A 26,737-nucleotide genomic window follows, 5' to 3' on the forward strand; every position below is an offset into this window, starting at 1 on the left:
AGAAGCTTGGAGGAGGATTTTAAAGTGCATCGATAACAGGAATACAGAAGAATTCAGAAATAATGACGACGTTGTCTCAGTGCGGGACGACAGCCGCATGGATCACAGGTTGTTTTCCCCTAAAATATGATTTACATGTGAGAGAAATAAAAAAAATAAAATAAAAGTGTCAGTTTCACCCACTGTGACCTGATAAAGTTACAGTGTCCAGACAGATGATTTTTGTTATGAAGAAGAGCAGGAAATAAATAATGACATGTCGGTTTCACTGCAGTGAATTATTTCAGGTCACTCTCTCCTGTACATTCCACTCATATTAAAAACCTTTAACTGTTCATGACGCTTGCTCAACATTCACATGTTAAAAATCATATTTTGTTGTTGTTTTAAAAAGAGAATAAAAACAACAACTGCAAAACTGGACAAAGAATGAAAAGAGTGAAAATTCAAGTGTGACTGTGATCTTGGCATCATAATCAATGTTTCTGTGAGCAGAATAAATAAACTCTGAATAAATAAAAGAAAGAAAGGGGAAAAAAATCTGGAATCAATGTCTTTTTTTTTGGTTTTGACACGTACTTCACAGACATTTGCCGAGTAAACAAACAACAGCTGTGGCTTCAGTTTCATGGCAATTTGTCCGAGGCATCGCTGCACAGTGTCGTCACTGTACAGTGACTCGGTCACTGTCTTCTCCGGGTTATTATTATTATTATTCGTGGGAAAAGGCTGGAGTGAATCTCCATGATGGAGCCGAGAGGCAGGAAATCACACGACCAACATACAGAGAAGCATTCACACATATTCACACCTACGGTCAATTTAGTGACCATGGAGAAACATGGGAACTCCACACAGACAAAGACGTGAGAGGAAATCTGCTGACATTTAACACTTTATCTCACTGTTCTCACTGGATACCACTCACTCTCCCACACCAAAGTGCCACCAGAGCGCAGGGTTTGATTGTTTTCCTGAGCTCTACGAAGCGGAACGGCACTTCCGTTGACTAGTTACGTAACTGGCGAATTCCGGGCACATCTGGTGACGTACTTTCAACTGTAGAAGAAGAAGAACTACTCTTGTTGTAGCTGCTGAGCTCCGTACAACCGATACGCTATCGCTACAGGCTAAGCTACACGCTACACTCATGTTTCATTTACACATGTTTAACCACAACGTTATCCAAGCTCCGGGCGTCCTGCAGCAGTCTTTCACTGTCACAGTGTCTTCTGACTCTGGCTCAGACTCTGGATCAAATGTGTGAGGGATTACGACATTACTCAATGTTTTGATCATGGCTAGTGGTACATCTGCCTTTCCAGAGGGGGAGCTGGCGGGTCTGAGAGCTGACGTGCCAATGATGTCACTTCCAGGTAACTGGCCAATCACAAGACAGTGGGAAAGCGTCAGTGATCGGCTTGTTTGTAGCGACAAGGAAGTTTTTGACCATAGAAGTGACTTCATGTTTGTAAGTACACCTCCATATCTCACATATAAGTGAGATAGGACCATGCTATGGCTGCTTTAAGCTCATGGGGACACGGGAGCTGCTGGTCCTCTGCTGCCTCGTGCATCCACCTGCATGTACCTTTTTTTTGCCATCAACAGTGAAGAATATTTGCAGGCAGTGAAGACGACGCCTTTCATGACTTTGGAAGAGATGCAGGATTTTTGTGCCCAGTATGGTGATGTCTACTTCCACCCAGTTAGTCCCTCTCTTCATGTTCTTACTTGCTTACTTTGGCTTTCGTCAGTCGATCACATTTCAAGTTTCTTCTTTCAGTGGTCCTTACAGAAATTATTTTTAGGTCGTGGTGTTAAAAGTGGGTACATTTGACCTCAGACTAAACATCCTCCATCTTATTAACTGTCCTAGAACATCTATCACTGTGCTACGCTGGCTGCAGGAGCAGCACTGCAACTGGTGGACAGTGTCATGACTGGGAAGGTGAGGAATGGCATGGCTCTGGTCAGGTGAGATCGTTTAACCACTACTTATACTATTTATATCTCTTAAGGGATCACAGTGTAGCATTTGCTCTTGGGTTCCCCCCACAGTTGGTAAACGGTATTGTTTGTTACAATAGTCATAAATGATATGTTTATTCACCTCGTTTGAGTGAGGGAAAGGGAGGGGTTGTGAGGTATGCCATAAAGTAGAATGTTGTAGCTTTTTTGTGACATGTAACCAAAAACCAGAAGTTAATGAACCAAAGTAATCATCTTGATGGTCCATTTGAAAGTTGAAATCCTACATTATGTCATATTAAGTCAGCTATATTTCATTAAAAATTCTTAATTCCCTTAATTTCTTTTGTTTTTTTTTCACTAAATAATCTATTATTTCAATTCCTTGATATAAAGATATGTTGTTATAAATGTTTTCAAAAAGTATATCACTGCTCTTTGCCAGACCCCCAGGACACCACAGTATGCACAATGCTGCCAGTGGTTTCTGCATTTTCAACAATGTGGCCATAGCAGCACAATATGCAAAGCAGAAATATGGAGTTAAAAGGTAACATAATTAACTCTATGACTGTGTTCATTGTGTCTCCATATGTAATTAACAGTGAAAAAACCACTGCTCTCTGCAATTATTTTCACTTGTGAATAAATCTAAAGTCATTTCAGAGTTTTTTTCGGGGATCGCTCATATTTATTTATGTGTTCATTTTTTTTAGGGTATTGATAGTTGACTGGGATATACATCATGGTCAAGGTGTTCAGTACTGTTTTGAAGACGATCCAAGGTGAGACTTTGCTGTTGAGAGGACACTGAATTGTTTCCGGCTCTTCCTCTGGTGTAATAAATGCTGCATGTTTCTTTTCCCACAGTGTTCTCTACTTTTCCTGGCACCGCTATGAGCATCAGAAATTCTGGCCTAAACTCAGAGAATCTGACTTTGACAGTGTCGGCAAAGAGAAAGGAGCTGGTTTTAATATTAACTTGCCATGGAACAAGGTAAGGAGCCAGATAAATACTGCTCACTAGAAGACATCATTTCTAATGAAGTATTTGTCATTTTTTTAGGTTGATTTTAAGACTATGGCAAAAAGAGTTAATGCTTTATTTAGCATAATGTAGTTACACAGTATGGAGAGCACAACCACCTACATCAGTTATTTAATACAGTATATAAACACATCAACGTTTGTGTATGTATTTAATGGGCTTTTTTAATGACTTCTCAGGTTGACATGCAGAACAGTGACTATCTTTCAATCTTCCATCATCTTCTTTTGCCCATCGCATATGAGGTGAGGCCAAAGATATGCACTCAGTTAGCGGATAGACTGATGTGTTGGAGGTGATTAAACTGAGCATGTTTGTTTGTCACAGTTTTGCCCTGACTTGGTGTTGGTCTGTGCCGGCTTTGACTCAGCCATTGGTGACCCAGAGGTAATGAATATATTCTCGTGTATTATAAATTATGCAGTATCCTATGCAAAGTCAATCTTTGCACATTTTCCTTTGTATTTATATATCATAATTTGTGTGTATTTGTTGTCCATCAGTGGGACATGAGACGTGGTAAACTGAATTTAGTGATTGTCGTTGGTTTCCAGGGTGAAATGTGTGCGACGCCTGACATCTTTGCCCACCTCACTCACCTTCTCATGAACCTTGCAGGAGGCAAACTGTGTGCTGTGCTGGAGGTCAGTTTATCATTGTCTTACTTGTCTATTAAGATGAAAACAAACATACCGTGTGCAAACATTTTGTAAAATATATATGGATCCCTTTGCCACGTCAGCTCTTTTTCTCTCTACTGCACATACTATCCAGTGTATTTTTAGGACAGAAAAACAAACACAAAAATCTAATCTGTTGATATGTTACATGGTCCTATTCACGCCATTATTTGTTAAACCCACAGTCTGTGGCAGTTCTGCATATTTCTAGAGATTTGGTGCTTAATTGTAAAAGTTTTAATTGTGTTTTCCAGGGAGGATACAACTTAACGTCCCTTGCTCAGTCTGTGTGTCAAACAGTTCAAACATTGCTCGGAGATCCTCCACCTCGACCTGCAAACCTTGATGGTCCCTGTCAAAGGTCTCTCTCTCTCTCTCTCTCTCTCTCTCTCTCTCTCTCACTTTCTCTTTCAGTTGAATTTATGTCAAATTTATTTTGGGTTTTTATTGCGCAACTGGAGTGGATTTTTTTTTTCTCTTTTCAGTACAGTTGAGTCCCTTCACTGTGTCAGATCAACTCATAGGCAATACTGGTCCTGCCTCAAACATGCAGGTATAACATCCACATTATTTATTTCTCGGAATATTCCTGAAAAGAGTGCAATGGTAGTTTAGAATTGTCAGTAGCACATTAAGTGTTTATTTAAATACTGTGTAAAGTGATTATATCAAAGTTCCTGTTCAACAAACGTGTCGAAAAGCAACATTTTCTAACCAACTAAGGCTTTGGCGTGTCATTGAGCCATATTTTTAGACACACCTAAAATACCCTGAACACGATAATTAATTTCTCCACAGTTGTAATTGTTTTCTTATGTTTTCAGTCACTTTGTCAAAAGGATCGGCAACATTGCAGCTGAACCAGATACATTGTCCTTTTTTGTTCTCAGAGAGGGCCAGCAGCTTCTTTTTTCTAACCAAACACCACCACCAAATTGTCAAATGTGTAGACTTCAGGCCTATGTATATATGTGTATATATGTGTGTGTGTGTGTGGAGAAAAGATGCAAAAATAATATGATTACTTGCATTTATATTGATACCAGTAATATCAACCCTTACCCCAACTTGGTTGTTATCAACCTTATTGTAATGAAGACATTATTTCAACTATGTTGAGTTGGTCATAGAATATTTAGTTCATAGTCCCGATAGGGCTGTGACATTCGTATTTTTACGATCACACGTAAAACTAGAAATAACAGATCTAATAATGTGTCACTCCTTTCTCCAGCTGATCTACCCACTTTTGATGTCAGCACCAAGGATTTGTCATTAGATGAAAGTCTGAATTCAGAGGAAAGCAAAGAGGAGCATGTGTGGCCAGAACCTCCAAAACGACTCACACCTGCGATTCGTGCTGCTCTTTTGCTCCCTGATGGTATCACCTGTCCAGATGGATGTTACCGCCAAAGTGTCTCAGAGTGTCTGGACCCACTAATAGTCACTAAACTCAAGTATGGAGCTGTGGTTCTGCTCATTACTCATAGTACTTGAATGTATTTCTTATTGTTGACACAGTTGTGTTTTGCCTTCACCAGGGAGAATATCCTTACAGATTCAGAGGATGACAGCAATGCTCTCTCAACACTCTCCAGTCTTATTGACCTTGTAGAGAAAATGGAGAAGGACGAGGTAATGTCAGAATTATAATTGTTATGTTGTGATGTGTTCTCTTTGTTTTGCTTACCAGTGCACATGAGCTATAGGCTTCCATCATTATACCTAACAACTGCCTCTCAGGTCTGCAGTGGCTTGGCGCTGGTTCATGACGTCTCTAAGGCGATGAAGTGTGTTGTCCCGCATGCTGCATCTGCACTAAAGAACCGGTATAACAATGTGGATCTAAACTATACATACCTCTGATTGTGTGCTTTAATATAGTGTATCTAAAACATTATTACTAACTAGTTCAAACATATGAGAGAACCTACCACTCAGTTACACTATTAAAAACATTCAGTGATACTGCTTTTTTTCCTCTCACTAAAGGGTTTTGGTCATTTGTGTTGGAGATGGAAAGGTTCCGATTCACGTCTCTGAAGATGGGTGATTGTCACTCGTGAATAAAAATACAAAATATTCCCCCTTTAGCAAATTAAAAGATTTGTATTGTCTGCCAAAGCTCAAACATCTTTGTGTCTGTAGGAAAGTACTTATGGTGCAGTTGAGCAACAAAGAATCACAGGAACCTGAAAGCAGATATTTCATTCCTGTGTGTCTGAAGAAGGTATGTGTATAAGACGTTCTTATGTGTATGTTAGTATATTCAGTTCTCTACTAGTTGACCCATTTGATTAAATATTTTGAAGTAATGTTAGATTGATGTAAATATTGCACGATATTTTGACTAATACAATTACAGTTATAATGTAATTATATACGGTTAGGTTTGTGTTCTTCATATCATCCACCACTACTTGTGTGACCCTCTGTGTTCTACTGGAAATTCACATTTTTCAATTTCTGATGTGTATATGTTGTCTATGCAGGGCTGTAGTGATGTTTCAGGGTTCATTCAGGCCATATTGAGTCTCCTTCTGCCTTTGGGATACGAGTACGATCCCAGTCTGGTTGTGTTGGTTCAGATGTCAGATAGTGGGTTGTGTGAGAGCATGTGGCTACAGCTAACAAGTCTGCTACGTGGCCTTGCACAAGGACACATGCTGGTGCTCATGCAGGTAAGGCACATTTCATGAAAGCTACCTTGTTCTTTGTTGATGTAGATGTACAAGTTTCACAGAATGTGATCTGTTTCAATCTGTTTATGTTGCTCTTCTTTTAGAAGGGTAACGAGGCATGCGTCAGTCCCACAGCCTCCTCCCTCCTTGGTGACCCTGCCCCATCCTTGGGGCCACTTGTGGCCCCTCTACCAGAGAACGTGGAGTCTGTGGAGATGCTGAGACACAGGTTGAAGGCTGACTGGAAACTACTGCAGACAACAGGTCAGTCCACAACAGCAGCATCAAATATTAAGAGAGTTTTTAAAGCTTAGCTGTAATGTATTAACCCCTGTGTCTGTCTCCTACAAACAGCTCAAGACATTGGAAGAGGTGACGAGGATGGAAGCTGAGACATCTTTTTTTTTATCGCAGTAAATGCAAATGCTGTGAATGCTATGCTGAACATTTATACATTTATGCATCAAAGGGAATTTAGATACATTAACTTCCTTCCTTTTAAACTGATAAGCACATGGTTGATACTTTACACCTGCAATTTAAACTCTGTGAATATATCTATTGATAAACTCCTAGTTCTAATGTAATTACAGGCTTAATGGGGGAATTTTGTCTCTACACTTGTTTTATACATTATTAGTGACTGTTACCTTTGATGGTGCCCTCATAATAAGGCTTTGAATATAATATGTTACTTCATAAAACAAATGTAACATTGTCTTCTTCAACATCCAACACAGGTTGGCTTAGAAGCAGAAAGAGTAGAGTGTACTTCCTATCAAAATAACTCAAAGTAATAGCTGTGACAAAGATTTGGGTTATTTACCAAGTGAATACAGCACATTCGACCGGGTGTTTGTTGTTTTTATGTTGTGCAAAGTCAATAGTCATTTGCATCTGATTTGAATGATGTGAGAGAAAGTTGGTCTTACATGCAAGCTGTCAATGAGTAAAACACATACAACATGTGTATGTAATGCTTAAGCATGCCTTGCATAAACCTGGAAGAGTAGACCTTTTTCACACCAGACATGACATGACATGTAAAAGAACAAGCACAAGCTTTACCAATAACATTAGGGTTCCACTATAGGTTTAAGAGAAACATGCTATAGTAAGAGTAGATCGATACTAAATAATTGACACTTTAACCTCAACATTTTTTTTTAAAACTGTATACATCTTTCCTGTATTTGTTTTGCATGTGTTCAATTAAAATGGTGGTGAAATAATGATACTGTAAAGCCATTGTCGCATTATGAAAACAACAAGATGATGATAATGATAAGATTTTTGTACAGTACAGTGAACATTACATACAATTGAACAATACATTGCTACACTTCATTACAAATCCTACGACTTTATGTAATTATTGCATAAGCATCATAAAATGTATTGGTAAATTAAAAGTAAATTACATTTACAAGTATCTATTTTCAATGTATAATGTACACATGTGAAATTTGTTTTGGAAACAAAAAGTGATAGAATGCTGACTTTAATCTCACAATTCTCAATTTAATCTCAATTCAGATTTTTTTTCACAATATTGACTTTAAATCTCAGAATTCCAGTGATTTCTTTAGAAAATGTAGCATTAGTTACAATGGAAATGCTCATGTAAAGTAGGAGTACCTTGGATAGTAATTAATTAGATATATTTGTGTATTATCCGTCAGTGTGTGTAAAGTAAAAATAAATGTTCAGGTTCATCCGTCATACACATAAATATTAACATGCATGTACTGCGAATTCCAATAATAAACAAAAACATCAGAAACAGTCCGGCCACTGGGTGTCGCTGTAATGTGAATCGTCGGTATAAACCGTGGAGCAAATGAAGACTCCGCATGTCACACAGTCATCATTTTCTTTTTTCTCAATTTCTTTTTTAACCTCTTCTCTGTGGTTGTTGTTTCACACACTGCAGCTCTAAATTTGAGCTGGTGTCCCCACAGTGACTGGAGTTTCCCTCCTGTTCCTAAATGCATCACCAGAAGGAGGAGGAGTGACTGAACGGTAACACGCGCGCGCGTGCGGAGTCACCCTGAATGATGTCCGGAGCCACCACCAAATCTACCACTCCTCACTGCGTTAAAATGAAAAAGGACGAATCTTCTTTTTTGGGGAAATTAGGAGGAACCTTGGTGAGGAAGAAGAAGTCTAAAGAAGGTGAGTGAGTAGAGAGAAGAAAGATGTCCTTTGTTTTGTCGCTGTGTGTGTGAGAGTGTGTGTTTCTGTCCATGGTGCTGCAGTTCAGTATGAGCACACAGCCTTTCCTTTACTCAAGTGAATTATGTTTGTTATTCTGATACAATCTGGTTCACTGTGCTATGAAATCGTGAAGGTTTAATTTAGTAATACATTTTGAAAATTATTGTTGTGTTGTGCAAGGAAAAATGGGATCATATTACTTGGAGACAGAGACCAGAAACCAGAGTAGAACACATATTACAAATAATACAAATGAACCCTGACCCTTGCGTTTTTAGACACATAGGTATAGGTATAAATGATTCTGGCATCGTCTAACAACATTTCTGACTTTTGAACAGACTATATGAGACAGGATAGGAATTCTTAATTCATCATCACAAGGACAACACATAAGAAAGTGTAATCGCACCCAATATCTTTAAATCCAGGATGAAGTAGCAGATCTGAACTAAAGACCCCTGACTTCTTGATAAGTTGGCTATAATGTAATAGTCAGCACAGCTTGTTTTGAATATACAGTATATACTTGTAATTTTGGTTATTAAGAAGATGTCTTCAGGCCATTTGCCTTCAATTCTAGCCAGTAACTCCTAGTTGTCTTCATGATGTCATCACTCTCTTTAGTGCAAAGAGAACTGTGTGATTCACACGTTAGGAAAGTTGTCTTATTTACCCTCTTCTTTGATGTGTTAAGCAGATGATTCCACAGCTGTATCATTTCACATTTACACCAAATTGGTACAGAAAACCAACCTGTATCACTTTGAACAGCTCAAACAGGAGGAAATGTATGGAGTCCTAAAGCATATTTGCATATATATTCATTTTGTGATACAACTGTTATGGCCTAGTTTAGTTTTTATTTGTTTGATAATAAATGTAGAGACCAGACAAAGCCTCAGCCTCAACAGTTCCACGGGTTTCTAACATGAGGTCATAAACATAAATAGATCATACAGTCACTGACCGTTGATGGGAATGCAAGGTTATGAAGAAGATAAAGGTCTAAGATGACTACTCTGCTGCTTTTGTTGCTCTATTTTGTCCAGATATAAACACTAAAGGTTTTTTTTCCCAGTAAACACAAACTTCCAATTGACCAAACTATTTTCTGCCCTCACACATGCCTGTGACTGTCTGTTAAACAGACAGCTGCAAGGTTTAACGCCCCAGTGTGTGAGTGTGTTACCTCTTTTCTGGCAAACGCCAGCCTCGTCAGGACCAGACCATGTTTGGTCATGGAGACCAAAACATGGTCCTAATGAGGCAGAACCTCAACTGGCCAAGTTAAGACAAGTTGTGAATTGTGGTTAGACCAAGGTTAGGTTTAGGCTTTAACTGGGTTAGGGATAATGCTTTGGTTAGGCTGGAAGTCAGTGCAGTGTCCTTAAAAGGATAACTGCACAAACCTGTGTGTGTGTCTGTAAGATCACCATCATTATTTTGGAGCCATATTCATCCATATTTGTATTGTAATAATTGATCAAATCTTATTGCAGTAAAGGTTTGTTTAAAACTGTGATTAGATTTTGTGGGAATGTTTATTCAATGATGCACAAAACGTAAAAAAACAACAACCAAAAAACAGTATATTTACTATTACTAATAGTCTGGTGTGACCTGAAGTTCAGTTAAACTCTGTGTCAGGCTGAGTTTTGGGGGGGAGTATGTAAAATGTAATCTGTTGTTTTGTTCACTCTGGGCAATTTCAGTATTTTTACTGACTTAATGATACAGAAAAAAATACAGCTGTACAATAATGTGACACAGACATTATCTGGACTTAACTCACCAAATCTTGTGTGGCATGAATTTAGTATATCATGAGGTTATGTTTTGTACTGTCAAGCCTTGCTAAGAGATTAGTTAATAATTGTTAGCGTCAGCCTGATAGACACAGCTCTCTCCAGACAGTTAAAGGTCCTGTGTAACATTTAGGAAGCTATAATGGCAAAATCGAATAAGTCACAAATAAAATAGTATAATATAATAAGCCTTTTACATGTTCTTAAGGTATGCTCCTGCAGCAGCCTGAGCAGAAAAAAACATGCCAATGAAGGAGAACAATATTCTTTCTGAGAAGTGAATGCCACCATAATTCCCTGATTTCTTTCAAGTTTTCCCTGACACCATTAGCTGTCACCCTTTCTTATACAATTTTTAATAGTAAAGATCTTAATCTTCTCTTAGGCATAAATCAGCCAGTCAGTCAAATTAGCTGCAGCCCCGTGTTCACCATTAATCATCGTAAAATATAATGTAACCATCATGCTGCTAAGATCAGAAAAAACATTGTGTAGATATAACAGTGATAAGAGATAAATCAGGAGTTCTTCTTTTCTTGTACAAATCTTAATTTGTCATACCAATACCGGAAATGAATTGCTCTCTTTGTGATCCCCAGATTTTAATTTTGCCAATTTACATGGCATGATGATAATTTAGTGTTGATGGACAGGACCTAATGCAACATGACCTCAGTGTCAAAGTAGATTTAAACACTGATGAAACACAGGTCAGAGACAATCTAATAATTGTGGGATTAGAGTGCACAGTAGCATAAGACAGTAGTAGGAAGTCAGTGCTGCTGATGGAGCATAGTGTGTGGCCTCACATGCAGCTGTTGTTGTGCTTCCTGTTAGTCCTGGGTGTGGTCTTTTATACTCGTTGAAGGGGAACACTCAACAGAGGTGAGTTGTCACTGGAAAAGTTGCTTCACTTTGAGAAGGAACTCTGTCAAGGTCCTCATAACTACACATTTAGCAGTAACAGCTGGTAATATTTTTTGGGAGGGGGTGAAATACACTGATGTAATTACATCACATGAGTGTATTTACTTAAATTAAAATACTGTGATTGCGTTTGCATGTTTCCACAAAAAAAGTGGAGTTTTGAAAAACTCAGGAATCTGTTTGAGCCCAACTATCAGACTATCAGTCCAAAACCTATACAGTCTTATTATTTGCTATCATATATGACAGTGGTTCCTAAACGTTTTTATATCGGAAGCCACTTTTAAACAAGAGCACAACATAACATTTCTGACTGTTTCTGCCATTTCTGTTATAGACTTACAGACTTGTTTTGAATAAGTTAATCATACATTTCATACAAGAGATATATGTTGAAAGAAAGATGAATCAAAAGATATAAATCTTTTTGCATTATAAAGTAAAAAGCTGGAAAACATTAATCAAATGTCGACATTTTGGAAATGTTTACAACAATATCTTTAGTGTTTATTTTTTTTCTGTTTTCTGTGACTCTTCTCTTCCTTCACCTCCCCCTCTTTTTCTCTCAACAATAAGTGGCTCCCTCAACTCTCTCACACTCGTGTGGGATCATTAATTTCCCATTTTATTTTTAGAGTGAACTGTGCATTTATATTTAATAAAGAGAGTATATGGCCAGGAAGTGTCTCAACTCTCAGCAAATACATTTGTAAATGTACATTTATATTGCAGAGTATACATTTTACTCACTGACTGTATAATTTTTACTTTGTTCATTAAAAATAAACATTTCTTAAAAATGTTTTTTTTTAATTAGTGAAAGTCTCTGTGAGCTGCCACTAACCTTTAGTAAAATAAAATCGAAACAAGTATAATAATCTAAACTTGTTGTTTCAGGAATGGGATGACACATGTTTCTCAAGGTTTTCATCAATGTACAATAGACCCTGTCATGAGCCTGGCTCTGTACTGTATACCCTGATAAACTAGGAAGTATGTGTTTCTCTGACAAGACACAAGTCTCTCGGTCAGCAAAAGCAGGGCTGGGATGATAATGTGGAAAAAAAACGAAATTTAGCTATAAAAGGAGTGAGAGGATGAGTGTCAGTCACACCCATGATATATTATCATAGTGTAAACAGTAATCACACTCTGAAAATACAAAGTATAACTCAAGAAGTGGTTCTGTTGGAGGTTGGCTGATAATAGTAAGTCATGTGTATTTATTTTTCTCTGTTTTACTCTCTTTACCTTTCTTATTGTTGCTGCCTTTGACTCACTGTGGTGCGTTATTGCTTGGTACAGTGTATAATATGTTGTTATGATGCAACTGATACTAATATTTAAAAAATTCAAGGCTTTGAGGTTTTTAGAACATCGTCATGCAAATACAAATATTATTTGTACAAATATAATAATACAAATATATTATTAGTAAAATTAATCTGTTGAATGGAATAAAAAACTAAATCACATAACACAATAACCATCATTTCCATCCACAATGGTTTTCAGTTCACAATTTTGCACAAATAGCAGTTAAAGTCTAACTGGAAAAATGCTCCAAATGTGTCACCATTCTTAAAGAAAACATTTCTGCACATTTTTGACAATTTTAATTGGACTCTTTTGCTCGTGCTTTGTATTTATGTAAAACTATATACTCAGTCAGTCAGTCATCATCTACCGCTTTATCCTCCACCAGAGGGTCGCTGGGGGTGCCGTGCCAATCTCAGCTACATCGGGCGATAGGCGGGGTACACCCTGGACAGTTCGCCAGTCCATCGCAGGGCCACACACAGCTAGAGACAAACAACCATTCACTCTCACTCCTACGGTCAATTTTAGAGTGTCCAATTTACCTAATACCCACATTGCATGTTTTTGGACTGTGGGAGGAAGCCGGAGAACCCGGAGAGAACCCACGCACACACGGGGAGAACATGCAAACTCCATGCAGAAAGGCCCTTGTTCCAACCGGGGCTCGAACCCGGGTCTTCTCGCTGCAAGGCGAGAGTGCTAACCACTACATCACCGTGTAGCCGTAAAACGATATACTATAAATTTAAAATTCCTCTTTCCTTTCAATTAAATGAGAAATCATAGTTTAAATCTGTCCTTCTAGGGATCCAAGGTGCCTAATGTTTTAGGTTAGACCAGGGGTGTTAAACTCAATCGTCACACAAGGGACTAAAATTGAAAACATGGTATAAGTCATGGGCCGAATGTATAAGTCATATAAGGCATGGGCCAAACAGGTTTAACATCTAAAACTGGCTATGTTTTTATCAGAAATATTCATTGAAACAGCCAGACCACAATAGGTTTTTCTAGAAGAAATCAGCATATTTCAAATATGAACAAACTGGTTTGATTTCAGGAGGAAGAAAAGCAGAAAACAAAGTGCTGACCATTGATTACTGGGAGGAGGGGTTGGTACTGACAGGTCTTGACCTGCAGGGCAGCTTCCGCAGTGCATTATGGGATTTGTAGTATGAATGGCGTGTGGCTATTTCATGCCAGGCCGTTAAAAATAGACAAATAAAATTGTTTTGTGGGCCAGATATAATTATATTGAGCGACCATTGAAACCATAGTAGAGAGTTGGAAAAAACAGAACAACAACAACATAACATTATACTGTGTATAAATATAAAAAGTACTGAGGTGTTATAATTAAATAGTGTCATGTGACATGGTTATGCATGGAGTTCCTGTAGAACAGACTCGGTGACACTGTCATGTCCTGGCGTCTGTTAATCACCAGTGCTTGTGTTGGTCTAAATAACTAGAGCTATATTTAAGGTCCACTCTGTCTCCTCCATACTGCAACATTATTTATATCCTCCCCTTCATACCACTATATACAAGAGAAAGTAAAGCAAACAAGAAAATGTCGATTTCAATCTGTTTTACTCCCGTTTGTTTACGATGTGGTCTGATTATACTAAGAGCATTTCCCCTCTTAAATAATCGCTGTGTCCTTACATATGGAAGTTTTTACATGAATTTGCACTAAAGTGGACATTAGCTCGACTAACTTTTCCCGACTGCAGGCTTTGCATTAAATTAATGAATTAATGTTTTTCTGGAAACAGTGAGCCACAGAATGAGTGATTGTATCTGCTGCAGCAAAGGCTCCAGTCATAGGCGGAATCTGTTCTCTCTCGTTGCTGTGAATATACTAGATTGCATCTGATTTTTAACAGTCTCTTGTGATTATGAGGACAACATTATGCTATAAAACAGGAGGTTAAATACACTTTCAAGTCAAAATAATAATGATAACTAATGGACACTGTACCTGTCATAGGTCAGTGAAGTCTACCGCATGTGTCCTGGTAATATCTTCTTCCTGTCACAAGCACACACATGTAAACACATACACTCACAAACCTCCCAGAGTCTCCAGTAACTGGACCGCAGCGGTGGGGTGGAGGGTTGTGACAGAAATAAACACGTGACGATGCCCCTGCCACTGTTCAGCCCCAGCCGACTCTGATTCACACACACACACACTCACATTCAGCGTACATACATATATACACCCCGTTTTCTACCTTTGCTCTCTGCCATTGGGGGAATCTGCAGGTTTATAGCTGAATCATGTCGGGGCTGCTGTGTGGGACCAAGAAAAAGAAACCAGGTAGTATTGTTTTAATGTGTGACCTTTTTAGTGAACCTGGATGTGGAAATTAGGAAGTGGGACCTGTTACCTTAGTGCACTGTGGGTGGAAGTGTGCTAGTTAGTGTGATATGTCAAGTTTAGAACTGACTGGTTGTTTTGTTACATTTATGAACTTTTCCGTGAAAGTATTTTTTTTTTCTCTATATCACCCTGCATAGATCTGTCGCAGTATTTCAGTGATATGGTTTAATTTATACTTGACTGTGTGAAGTGCCAAAACTCTGTGCTGCCTGCAGTACAAAGCAGCAGTAATGCAGTCAGATGGACATTGAGGGAGGAAACAGTGTAATTATGATGAAATGCAGCAGGCCAGCAGTGTAATTACAGTTCAAACTGCTGATCTGTTATGAGATCCAGCGCTCCAGAAGCCGGAATCAGATAGTAAACCTGTGGGGACCTCGTCTTCGAGCTTTGTACTTGTACTCTAAACTCTCATTATATTATTATTCATTATATTCTCGATCTGAAAAAATGGACTACGCATTTAATTTGGAAAAAGCACACAAATACAGCCATTGTTCTTATCCCTTGCATGTTCTCCCTGGCTTTTAAAATCGCAGGTCAATGAAATGACAGATTTGAGACGATTGATTGTGGTGGTGGAGGTCTTGCAAATTGAAATGGTGGATGATAAAAGCTCTGTTGCCATTAGAGGAAGAAAGCCTTTAAATCCCTGGAGTATCCGTCTCGTCAGAAGCGAAAGCACCTCAGCAATAATTGACTTTGTTCAAAGATAGATTGTGTGTATTTGTAGTGTGTGTATTTTCTCTTTTTAAATGAGCTGTAGTCATACAAAATTGTGATTCCAACCATAGTTTAAGAATATTTACATATATTAACCTAGAAAAAATTACAAAAACAAGTAAAACTTGGTAAGTGTGAGGAAATAAATTGTGATAGAGAGGATATATCATGGTAATACCATTGTAGTTCTAATGCAGTTTCCAGCTTAGTAATAACAGTGGTAACAAGGAGATGGTATAACAATAATACCACGTTATTTTCAAAGTAATATTCAGGTCATAGCATGGATTAATTTCCTTTCTCGACTTGTCCCTAAAATGAATGAAGAAAATGTTAAAAATGTTGATCAGTGTTTTTCGAACCTGGGAATGATGATGTCCTCTTATGTCCACAAACCAAAATATTATCGGGAGCAAAGAAACCAGAAACCAGAAAACAGAAAACACACACTCAAACCTATTCATTGATTATCAAAGTAATTGGTTCAATCCCATTTAGAAGCTCCATTCTTGAGGCACTTGATTATGTAACTAAGCTGTATGGACACAGTGCTGCCCCTGTAATCCAGTCTGTGTAGGAAAGGGAAGAGTCTCACAGGGCTGGAGGAAAAACAATTGAGGAAGTGGCAGACATATGACAGTTCTGTCAGCAGCTCAGAATCAACACATGGGTTGTTAAGCTTATCCACCAGTGCACCGGTCACACACAGTTCTCCATTATTTTAGACTGGTTCAGACCAAATTTAATATAGAATTGAATTAGTTTACCTAACTTCAATAATTTAATAAGTAAGAGAGACTACACTTTGCACTATAGTGTCTTTTGATTTAAAGATTGTATGCCATGTAGCAATACCACAATAACCTGGTTGAGATGGGGCTGAATGGTTTAAAATTAATCCTAATTTTAATAACTGTAGTGGTATTGGAGTAAAACATTCAATATTTCTTTCTGCAATTAAATGGAGCGGGAGCATAAAACTGAAGAGAATTTAAAGTAAACAACAAACACCTCAGAATTGTTTTGTGTGCAATGCAGAACTTGAATAAAAGTACTTATTTATTCCTCACTGCTGACTGGAAAAAGAAGAAATAAATCAGTGACAGATACACTTTAAGATTTGGTGTTGAAACACTGAAATGCTCATGAAACCTTTCTCTTTGGTCAATTTGAATTTTACTGAATCTAAATACAGCAAAGTGGTGCTTGAATTATTTAAATGGTGTCTCTAATGAGAGAGCAGGTTAAAAGTAAAATTGACTTCAAATCTTCCTCACTGGGCTACAGTATGTGTCAACTGTGTATTTTTCATTTTCTTTGTTTCTATCCACAGTCACAGTCATGGTTTTATTTGGTCTGTTTTTGTTCTGATCAGTGAGTGATCTTCACGAGGAGGGTAAGAATGCCATCAATGCTCCCATGCTTCCCACTGGGACTGACATCCATCCAGAGGACACGCTGCTGGGTGAATACACACATAAAAACACACATGCACACAGGTATAGAAGTCTTTTATTAATCTCTCAAGGTTTTAAAATGATTTTACTTGTTTTTTTCTGATATCTTCACCTGAGACTGAGTTCATATCCGAGGTTACTGAAGTTACAGGGAAATATGAATGTGACATAATGTTGACTAATGGAGACTTTGACAGTAGAGGAGCAGGAAATGAAAGTGGGTGGAGACGCCAATGTCCTCAGCCACCATGTGAATCACTGTGTACATGTGGGTTACATTGAAATTGTGCATTGCGGTTGTATACTTGTATCTACGAGAGACACAATGTTGTGCACAAATAGATGGAAGATAAATGTGCATAGGGTTTGAACAGAAAATATGACTTTGATTGCAAATGTCTACTCGCATGTCCACTGACTGTCTTCTGTCCCTCATCAGAGGACAATGCTGAGAGGGTCATGTTGGACCCAACATCGAGGGAAAATCTTAAGTTCAAAGATTTATTGAAGGTAGAAGGCAATTACATTTTGTGTACATGAATCGTGATATTTCAGTTTAACAAGAGCAATTGGAATCTTAACGACTTACATACGTACATTACAGATAAAGGCTGCATTGTAGTTTGACGTGTTTGCAGGTCTTGATTGACTGGATCAACAGTGAGTTGGAAGAAGACCGGATCATAGTTAAAGACCTGGAGGAGGACTGCTACGATGGACAAGTTCTCCAGAAGTTATTTGGTAAGAAACAGTTTCACGTCTTCATCTATGAAACTTGCCACGTACTTCTGTGTCTAGCATTTCATTTCTACTGTGAAAAAGCAACATATATATATATGTATATATATATATATATTCACTATAGCAACATCAGAAAATTAGACAAATCAGAAACACCTGTGACAGTTACATAATCAGTAATTGATTGTCTAATTGATGGGTTGGTGTATTCTAAACAACTAATTGACCAATAAAGAAAATAATCAACACGTAATCAGTTATGAAAATAATTGTTAGTTGCAGCCCTGTGGATAAGAGTATTGCTCAAGAAAGCAAAGGTAGGTGCATTTCATAATGTTGGATATTTCTCATAATTCCGTCAGTGAAACTTTTCCTGAAGCCTCCTGTTTACTCTCCTGTGTATTCTGACAGAATATAGTTTACAAAATGAGACCATGGTGGAGTTTATATCTGATCTGCTGTTGTTTTTTTCTCTTGTGTCTGAATGTGATGTAAGTCTTATCTTCAAAGCCTGTGAGAAGTAGGCACCTGGAACAAATAAGAGATATCCCTTTATTCATTAACTCTACTCTAACTTCTGGCAAAAACTAATGTGGCATACTTTCTTTCTTATTAAATGAAATACAGACATTCTTATACCAGCAGCAGCTGTCCAGTCTCCCCTGTTATCAATGTGCTGCTTTGTTTGTGAGGGGCTTCCCCCTTGTGTTTGTTAGTTGTTACAACAGGCTGATAAAGTTAACACATCAACAACACTACTTAACCAAACCCCATAATAATTTATTTTTAAACAATCTGCAATAAAACCACCAATAAGAATTAAGTTTATATTCTGTGAGTTGCAATTTTATTTACCTTGTCAATGATGCATTTGTTGATATCAGAATTCTGTTCTTTCATTTTGCAACATTCTCTGTGCAGTCAAATATGGATTAGAGTAAACTGTTTCGCCTCACCTGAAACACTTAATTGGTATTTATTTAAAACCTACATTTCAGTTCACTTTAAAATCATAGAGCAAAATGTTAGAAGGAACCTGTTTCCTTATGAACCAAAGAGAAAACTCTTGTACACAGAATCTAACCAACTCCTCTATTATTTATCTTGACACTGGTTAGTTTCTTGTCCTTCTCTGCTCCCGCGTATAGTCCACTGTGTCAACACGAGCACAGACAAGAATAATAAACTGTCGCTCTTAAGTGACTCTTTGACGTATTTTCTGTTTTATGTCATAACTTTGATTTATGCATCTTGTTCTTCTCTTTCTTCTGTCTTTGTCTAGTTTTGCTGATGTGTATGCCCCCCCATGTCTCCCTGCTCACAGTACTCTGTGATTCCATCTGTTCATTTTTCTCATGTCACATCATGCCGCTTCCCCCTTGAGTTTGCTCATGCGTCTGTTCCCTCATGTTCCTCTGTGTCTTTTCTCTTTGCATCTGTGTCTCCCCCTATTTATGTCACTTGAAAAAAAGTGTCTTTGTTTTAGCTGCCTGCCTTTGTGTGCTCTATACTAAATCTTTTAGAGGTAACACATAAAATATGACGGATATTTCTTTCATATGTTTGAGAAGTGTCAAGAATTACAATTAGTTGGTTAAATAAAGGTTAAATAACAATAATAGTGTAGACATTTTAAAAACAGATGTGTGATTTTGTGTACTTTTTTTTTGTTTTACCTTTCAAGCCTTTATGTAACCCCACTTTATTGCATCAGTGCCCATTCTGAGTTTCTTTTTTGTTATTAGACCTGTATGTTCCTTTTTTTTTTTTTTTTAAATATAATTTAACCCATTCATATGAGATTTGATATGAGGTTTCTGAAATCCCCTTCGTTGCTTTTCCTCGGTACAAAGTCTTCCGTCTTTGTTGTCTGAAGCCATCACCCTTTTCATATTCAAACTCTTCAGACGTGTAGGCTTAAAGCACTTTTGTCATCATTTTTATGTAAATGAGATTCTGTGCAGTTTATTTCTTTGCCCTTTGCACCTGAAGGGAGCTTCTTATTTCAGAGCAGTTCTCTTCAAAGCACTGACATTTCTTGCTGGTGTAATGTAGTGACATGACACTGCTGCGTGATCATGTCTAAAAATGATCCATGATAGTCTTCAGTGTTTTCTTGTGACACTTTACATTATTTTGTTTCTTCTGTCTCATCTTTCTGTTGACAGAAAAGTTGTCTGGCAGGAAGTTGAATGTGGCTGAGGTGACTCAGTCAGAGATCGGCCAGAAGCAGAAGCTCCAGACAGTTTTGGAGGCTGTGAATGAACTGCTGAGGCCTCATGGCTGGACCAGCGAATGGAGCGTAGACTGTGAGTTTAATGTTGACTCTAGTAATGTGGTTTTATTTTATTTTATCTTTTTATTTAAGCCTTATTTTACCAGGATAATCCCATTGAGAATGCAAATTACTGAATTTCCCATAATATAATTGTGCCATCTTTCTAACATTGTATTGACATGGGATGGTAATTGTGAAATTGGAGGCTTCACAGTTTACTAAATTAAATAATTGATTAATTTATTGAGTTTAGGTCAGTTTAGGTGAAGGCCACCCTATTTAATCCCAGCTTTTCTATTTTGTTTTTTGATGACAATTATGTTTTGTGTATTGTTTTGTCATGATGGACCTATGGAAAAGTACGTGTATAGTTCCATCAACTGTAAGTTAGTATGGAAGAGGAATGAAGTGAACTTTCACTTCTGGCTCATGCTATTTTTATAGTACTACCTTTTGTCAATCACCGTCATCTTCTGTATACAGACTCATTAAAAATGGTAATTTTATAATCTGAAGATGAGTAACTCTAAATCTTGATTTGCATGAACTCATTTGTCATTAACTGCTGAGCTGCATCTTTTCCATTCTTTTGTCTCTTGCAAAGCACAGTTACATTTCACATTTACAAAATTCCTTACACATCATTATGTATAATTTTTTGTGTGAAAGAGCTGATGATTTACTGTTACAGCGATCCATTCAAAGAACCTGGTGGCTATTGTTCATCTGCTGGTGGCGCTCGCGATGCACTTTCAGGCCCCTATCCGACTTCCTGAGCATGTGTCTGTACAGGTGGTCGTGGTCAAGGTAAAACATTCATAATTATTATGTGCACTAATGTTGTATGGTACAGATATGTCTTTATTTATAACCAGGAAATCCTCATTGACATTAAAAGGATTCTGACTATTTGCAGCTTTAACAACATGTAAGAATATAACATGACAAAAACACAATCAGTGAAATTAACTCACTTAAATGGGACATTGAAACAACCTGTATGAAACAAACACAAAACAATCTTCTAAAGCTAACCCATTGTAGTGATAACTTAATGCCTATATTTGATTAGTGTCATCTTTCTGTTCAATAACTGTAGTTATTCTCTGTAATTTGAGCAGAAACGAGAGGGAATCCTGCAGACAGCTCTAGTCTCCAAAGAGCTGACGAGCACCACAGAGTAAGAGCTGACAGCTGTTTCCTATGTGTTAGCAAGTAGTGTCCTGTACATTGACTGACACTGAATCTTGGGAGGCAACACAAACAAACTATTTTTGATCTTTTTTTAAATTCAGTCTTAATTCTTTTGTTTTTCAGGATGATGATGGGACGATTCGGTGAGTCTCAACCACACACGTCTTTGTCCATGTGCTTTAAAGAATATTCAGTAGTAGTTTATATGCATTTGACTTCCCATTGAGTGATAGGTCAGTACCAGACTCAGGGCATTACAAAACCAGAGATGCTACTCCAACATTCCCATCTTAAATATTCAATATTGTCACTGTATGTGCTACTTTGTGATAATTGCAGCTTGACAGTTATAAGTTGGATGAACAAACGGGTCAGGAAAATAACGAAAAAATCAATAATTCTACGGTAAAATAAATCATCCAACACACAAAACAGCAAGAGCCTGGTAACGATCCATTCATTTGAATCAGGTGTGTTAGAACAGGGCGATATTAAACATGCAGGGCAGTGGTCCCTGAGGACCAGGATTGGGAAACACTGGCTTAATATATTGATTTTGTGCGCGTATATACAGTATTATTACTGTTTAGGAACAAGACTGTCTCAGTTGTATGTGTGCTTTCAGTGTATTTACCATGCAACGACATGGGGCTACATTTTGGAACGTGTTTAGCATAGCTCACCACCAAGACCAGAGACAGACTTAAAGCTTGATGAAGTTTGAAGTTGATGCGTTTACAATTTTACAATTTAAATGAATAGGTTATTAATATGTAAGCTAGAGAACTGTTGGTGCATGTTTTTCTTAAATTTGTGGACAGAGCTATGTTAGCAACCTGTGGTAGGCTACCCTTTTTTTTTTAGTTTTTAATGCTAAGCTAAGTTAGCTAAGTTAACACCTTGACAATTCTTAAAAAAAAAAATATATATAATATTTCTTTTGAATCCCGGCTCTTTACAGCAGAGCGGGACGCCTTCGACACCCTGTTGGATCATGCACCGGATAAACTCAATGTTGTAAAAACGGTAAAAAACACACATGGATTCTATGACCTAGTTGAGTTTTGATTATAATACTGACTTATTTATAACCTTTCTGTCTGTCATGTTACCAGTCACTCATCACATTTGTGAACAAACACCTGAACAAGCTGAACCTGGAAGTTACTGAGCTGGAATCTCAGGTACAAGAATTAATGTTTTATTTAAAGGCTTGTGCTGTCACTGATATAACTTTGACCCTCGTGCCATTTGCGTGGCCAACTTCTCTCTTCTGTGTGTTTCCAGTTTGCTGATGGGGTGTACCTGATATTACTGATGGGGTTGCTGGAAAACTACTTTGTCCCTCTGTACAACTTCTTCCTCACCCCTGAGAGCTTTGAACAGAAGGTGATTTCCCCGTCGTTCAGTAAAATGTGTTGGTCAAAATGGATTTTTATCAGTTTGACAGAATATTTAATTTGAGCTTTTTCCTCCCCAGGTCCACAATGTGGCATTTGCCTTTGAGCTGATGCAGGACGGAGGCCTGAAGAAACCCAAAGCCAGACCAGAAGGTATTTACATGACCGAGATATACTAAATCTGATACAAAACTTAAAATATCTAAATATTTCCAATATTTCAAGACTTCATGGAAACTAACAGAGATTTATTAGTCTCCTTCTGATCAAGGCAATGACACACAGTAGCAGTCATTTTAAAGGTTGTCCAGTAGATGGAAACCTTACCTTACCTTTACACTCTAAACTGGATAAATGGTGCTGAGTTTATTCGTTCCATTTATATATAACACATGGACTTCTTGTGATGTTTGCCATAATGATAATCACAGTTATAGTTAATAACACTTGTTCTCTCAAGTGTTTTCAAGGAAGGATATAGTTCATCTTGTGATATTGCGCTGTTTGACATTTTATTTTCCATATTTTCTATGCCATGCTTTTATATCAACTTTTATTTATGTAATTAATTATGTGTTTAGCTGTACAAATAGTACAGTACTTCAGTAACTGAAGTCATTACACTTATTTATAGTTTCATACCTATAAAGTAAAATGTGTATATTGTGATTAACATTGTGTGCATCTGTGGGTTCATTACAAATGAAAGCAGAGATCCCTAGATGATAAAGCACAGTTCTAACAAAGGGTGGCTATATTAAAATTGACCTAAATTAAATGATAAATTACAATAAGAAGGCACTCGGTTAAAAAAATAAAAAAAACTGCTGTGTTTTTATACCTTAAATCTCTACTGGTAAGACGTAATACATCATATGTTAATTATATGTAAATCCTTGGGAACTATTTTTGAACAAACTCTGTGTCATTTTCAGACTTACAAATAGCATTTTATTTATTCTCTCCCTCTCTCTCATACACCCCTTCTCTGTCTTCTCTGTCCCTCTTTCTCTCCCCTCCTCTTTCCTGTCCCCCATATTTCCTTGTGCCATTTTTAACTTTTTGGTTTCATTGTTCTAGGTTGCCTATTTGTATTGTTTGTGTATTTGTTGCAGGGTTTCATTGTTGATATGTTGATTTGTTGTCCCCGTCTCTCATCTCTCCTTATTAGTCCCCCTCTTATTTTTCTTTCCCCCTCTCTGTCCCCCCAACTGTCTTCTGTCCCCTATTTCCCTCTCACCCCAACCTGCTGTGGCAGATGCTGCAAATCTTTGAGTCTGGTTCTGGTGCCTAGTGTTTGCTTGTTGTGTGAATGTTGGGCTTTTTCCTTTCTTTCTTTCCTTACCAGGCAAAATGCCTTGTAATATTTGATTTATCTAGCACTTTTACAAGCACTGTTAGATAAACAAAGTGTATTGTTGTTATGATTATTATTATTTTGTTGGAAAGTAGTCCAACAGCAATAATAAAAGAGGCTGCTTTGTATTGTAAATTAGATTTTACTTTTGTGACCCAATTTTGTATTATGTGAAAGGTCTAAATATTCTTCCAGAAACTTCCTCAAAGCATTTAAAGTTTGGCAAACCTGAATAAGCTCTGTTTTTTTTTTCCACTGTTTGTTTTATAGATGTTGTCAACCTGAACCTCAAGTCCACGCTCCGGGTTCTGTACAACCTGTTTACCAACTACAAAAACTCTGAGTGAACTTTTGCAGTTCCAGCTGCTGATATTACTCTGAACACTGTCTTGTGCCTCTGCTGATATTATGCTTTACAGTATGTCTGGACACTGGAGGAGAAGAACTAGGACTGAAGTCATAATGTGCCATAATATGCCACAAAAGAGTGTATTTATTCCATCTTAAATTACAGGAAACCCAGCAAAATGAAACAAGGGCAAAAGTTTAAAACTGGAATCATTTGTCTCAACTTCAGTTGCGTATCCTCCAGATTATTTAAGAAAGTTAAAAATGCGATTATATATATATTATATAGTGTCTAAAATGCTTTGTATACATATTAAAAGAATGGATTACATTTCGGGACATAATATCAATTTACTCTCTCATCTCTTTTTGAAAGTAACAAAAACACACCACTAAAGCTTTCACAACACTTCAAATCTAATTTGTTATATCTGCACAACAAAAACCTTTGTCATTGTCCACATGGGACACTGTCCTAACAAATAACAAAAATAATCTGGTCCTGCAATATAACGGAACATTACGGATGTGCAGTATAATGGCGTTTGTTAGTAGTAATACTAGAGTTTCTGAGTCATATGATTTAAAAATGGGGTTCAAACTGAGTTCAAGACAGAGGAATTTGTCTCAATACTGAATATAATGTTTCAGACTAATGACCTGACTTGATTAATACAGGAACTAAATCTGCATTTTGACTCAAGTTGAGATTAATTTGAGCTCCTTGAGGATAATTCCTGTTGTTTGTTTATGATTTTTAAAACACTGCGTTGTCATCATTATGCTACCTTTGCTTTTTTTTACACTCCACCAAACAAAATCAGTGTAATGCAGCATCTACTGTATGTGTAATTTTTAGAAAGCATGCTGATGCTCTGGAATAGTAAGTGTAACACTGCAGTGGTTTAGTTCCATGGCCTCTTAAAAGCAGAACAACAATAGTATAGCTCCACTCTGACTTTGTATCGTCCATTCAAAGTAGCAAGGCTCAATAATGGCGCAGCATTCTTGTATTTAACGGACTCTATAAAAAGGATTAATGAGAGCTGCAGCAGACTGAGCTAGAGAGTGAGATTAAGGGACAGTTCAGTGAGTCAAAGCCAGGGATTGAGTGAATTTTTTTTTTTATATAACATTTTTATCTTCTGATAATATACCTGGGGCAGTGGTGTGATGGCTCATATTGTTACTTCACAGTAAGAAGGTCACTGATTTTGGATCCTTGTTTGACCAACCAACCGAAATTGATATCTACGCCTCTACCACCTGTAGGTGTTTCGGCTGAGGGCTTTTCTGTGTGTGCATGGGTTTTCTCCAGGTAATCTGACTTCCTCCCACAGTCCAAAGAAAGGCAGATGAGGGATTTGTATAAGGGACATTCTAAATTGACCATAGGAATGAATGTGGGAGTGAATAGTTGTTTGTTGAAAATGATGAATAAATGACTGTTGCTTTCACCTGGGTCAGTACTTTTATTCTACTATAGACATACAGGAAAATGTAAAAATGACTCTTATTATGACTCTTATTTAGTCCCAAGAAGTATTTGGTCAATAGGACGCATTATGATGACATAAAAGTACATGTCATGACATGTCAAATGCATTTCCATTCTAATCAATAATAATATAACTTTTGTAAACAAAAAAGAAAGTAGCCATGATATAGCATTCAGTCGCAACAGCAGAAACTTTGAACCAGCAACAATGTTAACTAATCTAATTTGAGACTTAGAATATCTTTCTTTTCATCAAAGATACATGCTTCTTCATCCTCTAACCGGGAGATTCTCTCTTCAGCTTCCGTGATCCTACCGCCGAGGTTGTTAACAGTTTCGTTCAAAGACCCAACACCGTTTTTCACCTCATTCATGTCTTTAGCCAGGATCTCGAGGATATCTCGGATGTTGGTTAATTCAGCCGCCACGTTCTCTGTATGAGAACTCTTTGATGTAACCGGTGTCTCCGCCATTTTGTAGCTGTAGCTGTAGCTTTACCTGAGGGTCCGCCGCAGACTTCCCCCTGGAATTAAGAGGCTGATTGCGAGGGAAATAGTGACTTTTCTGACTCATGCCACCTCCCAAGAATGTCAGAAAACCAAGTAAAATTAGAACAACGACTTAAATTAAAGTTTTTAGTGGGATTTGGGGCATAGGCGAGCTCCGGTCTCCCCTAGGCTGCCATCTTGGGCGGGCGTAC

At 37.6% G+C, this 26,737-nt stretch overlaps 2 protein-coding genes across 6 annotated transcripts; both read left to right on the forward strand.

Annotated features, from left to right (window-relative positions):
* Positions 1-1,585: 1,585 nt before the first annotated feature.
* Positions 1,586-7,615, forward strand: LOC122774655 (polyamine deacetylase HDAC10-like). The gene is made up of 18 exons (XM_044034116.1): positions 1,586-1,708; positions 1,880-1,977; positions 2,417-2,521; positions 2,688-2,756; positions 2,842-2,968; positions 3,199-3,264; positions 3,347-3,406; positions 3,574-3,663; positions 3,954-4,060; positions 4,185-4,252; positions 4,934-5,156; positions 5,241-5,334; positions 5,443-5,528; positions 5,692-5,748; positions 5,848-5,929; positions 6,192-6,380; positions 6,485-6,644; positions 6,735-7,615. The coding sequence occupies exons 1-18, from the start codon at positions 1,586-1,588 to the stop codon at positions 6,770-6,772; spliced, it is 1,842 nt and encodes a 613-aa protein (XP_043890051.1). The 3' UTR covers positions 6,773-7,615.
* A 786-nt stretch (positions 7,616-8,401) lies between these two features.
* On the forward strand, positions 8,402-24,762 carry LOC122774500 (beta-parvin-like). Of its 5 annotated transcripts, none has more exons than XM_044033846.1 (13): positions 8,402-8,555; positions 17,140-17,229; positions 17,661-17,731; positions 17,860-17,962; positions 20,131-20,271; positions 20,932-21,047; positions 21,362-21,420; positions 21,558-21,577; positions 22,399-22,460; positions 22,550-22,618; positions 22,722-22,823; positions 22,915-22,987; positions 24,462-24,762. In XM_044033846.1, exons 1-13 carry the CDS (start codon positions 8,435-8,437, stop codon positions 24,536-24,538), a joined length of 1,104 nt encoding a protein of 367 aa, XP_043889781.1. In that variant the 5' UTR covers positions 8,402-8,434; the 3' UTR covers positions 24,539-24,762. The 5 variants fall into 5 exon arrangements, with proteins under 5 accessions (XP_043889781.1, XP_043889780.1, XP_043889784.1 ...); XM_044033845.1 differs by having other exon boundaries at positions 8,403-8,555; positions 22,396-22,460; XM_044033849.1 differs by lacking the exon at positions 8,402-8,555 and adding an exon at positions 12,456-12,540 and having other exon boundaries at positions 22,396-22,460.
* The last annotated feature ends 1,975 nt before the right edge of the window (positions 24,763-26,737 follow it).

The sequence above is a fragment of the Solea senegalensis genome, linkage group LG9 (assembly GCF_019176455.1).
Source record: "Solea senegalensis isolate Sse05_10M linkage group LG9, IFAPA_SoseM_1, whole genome shotgun sequence".
Lineage (NCBI taxonomy): Eukaryota > Metazoa > Chordata > Actinopteri > Pleuronectiformes > Soleidae > Solea > Solea senegalensis.

What these genes read in the sequence shown, in the direction of transcription:
- LOC122774655 (XM_044034116.1), top strand. Translation starts at nt 1,586, where the DNA reads ATGTACCTTTTTTTTGCCATCAACAGTGAAGAATATTTGCAGGCAGTG. An exon ending in AATGGCATGGCTCTGGTCAG is followed by an intron (nt 1,978 to 2,416) that starts GTGAGATCGTTT and finishes GCTCTTTGCCAG; the next exon opens with ACCCCCAGGACACCACAGTA. An exon ending in GTCCTGCCTCAAACATGCAG is followed by an intron (nt 4,253 to 4,933) that starts GTATAACATCCA and finishes TCCTTTCTCCAG; the next exon opens with CTGATCTACCCACTTTTGAT.
- LOC122774500 (XM_044033845.1), top strand. Translation starts at nt 8,435, where the DNA reads ATGATGTCCGGAGCCACCACCAAATCTACCACTCCTCACTGCGTTAAA. An exon ending in TACAGGTGGTCGTGGTCAAG is followed by an intron (nt 21,048 to 21,361) that starts GTAAAACATTCA and finishes TAATTTGAGCAG; the next exon opens with AAACGAGAGGGAATCCTGCA. An exon ending in ACCCAAAGCCAGACCAGAAG is followed by an intron (nt 22,988 to 24,461) that starts GTATTTACATGA and finishes TTTGTTTTATAG; the next exon opens with ATGTTGTCAACCTGAACCTC.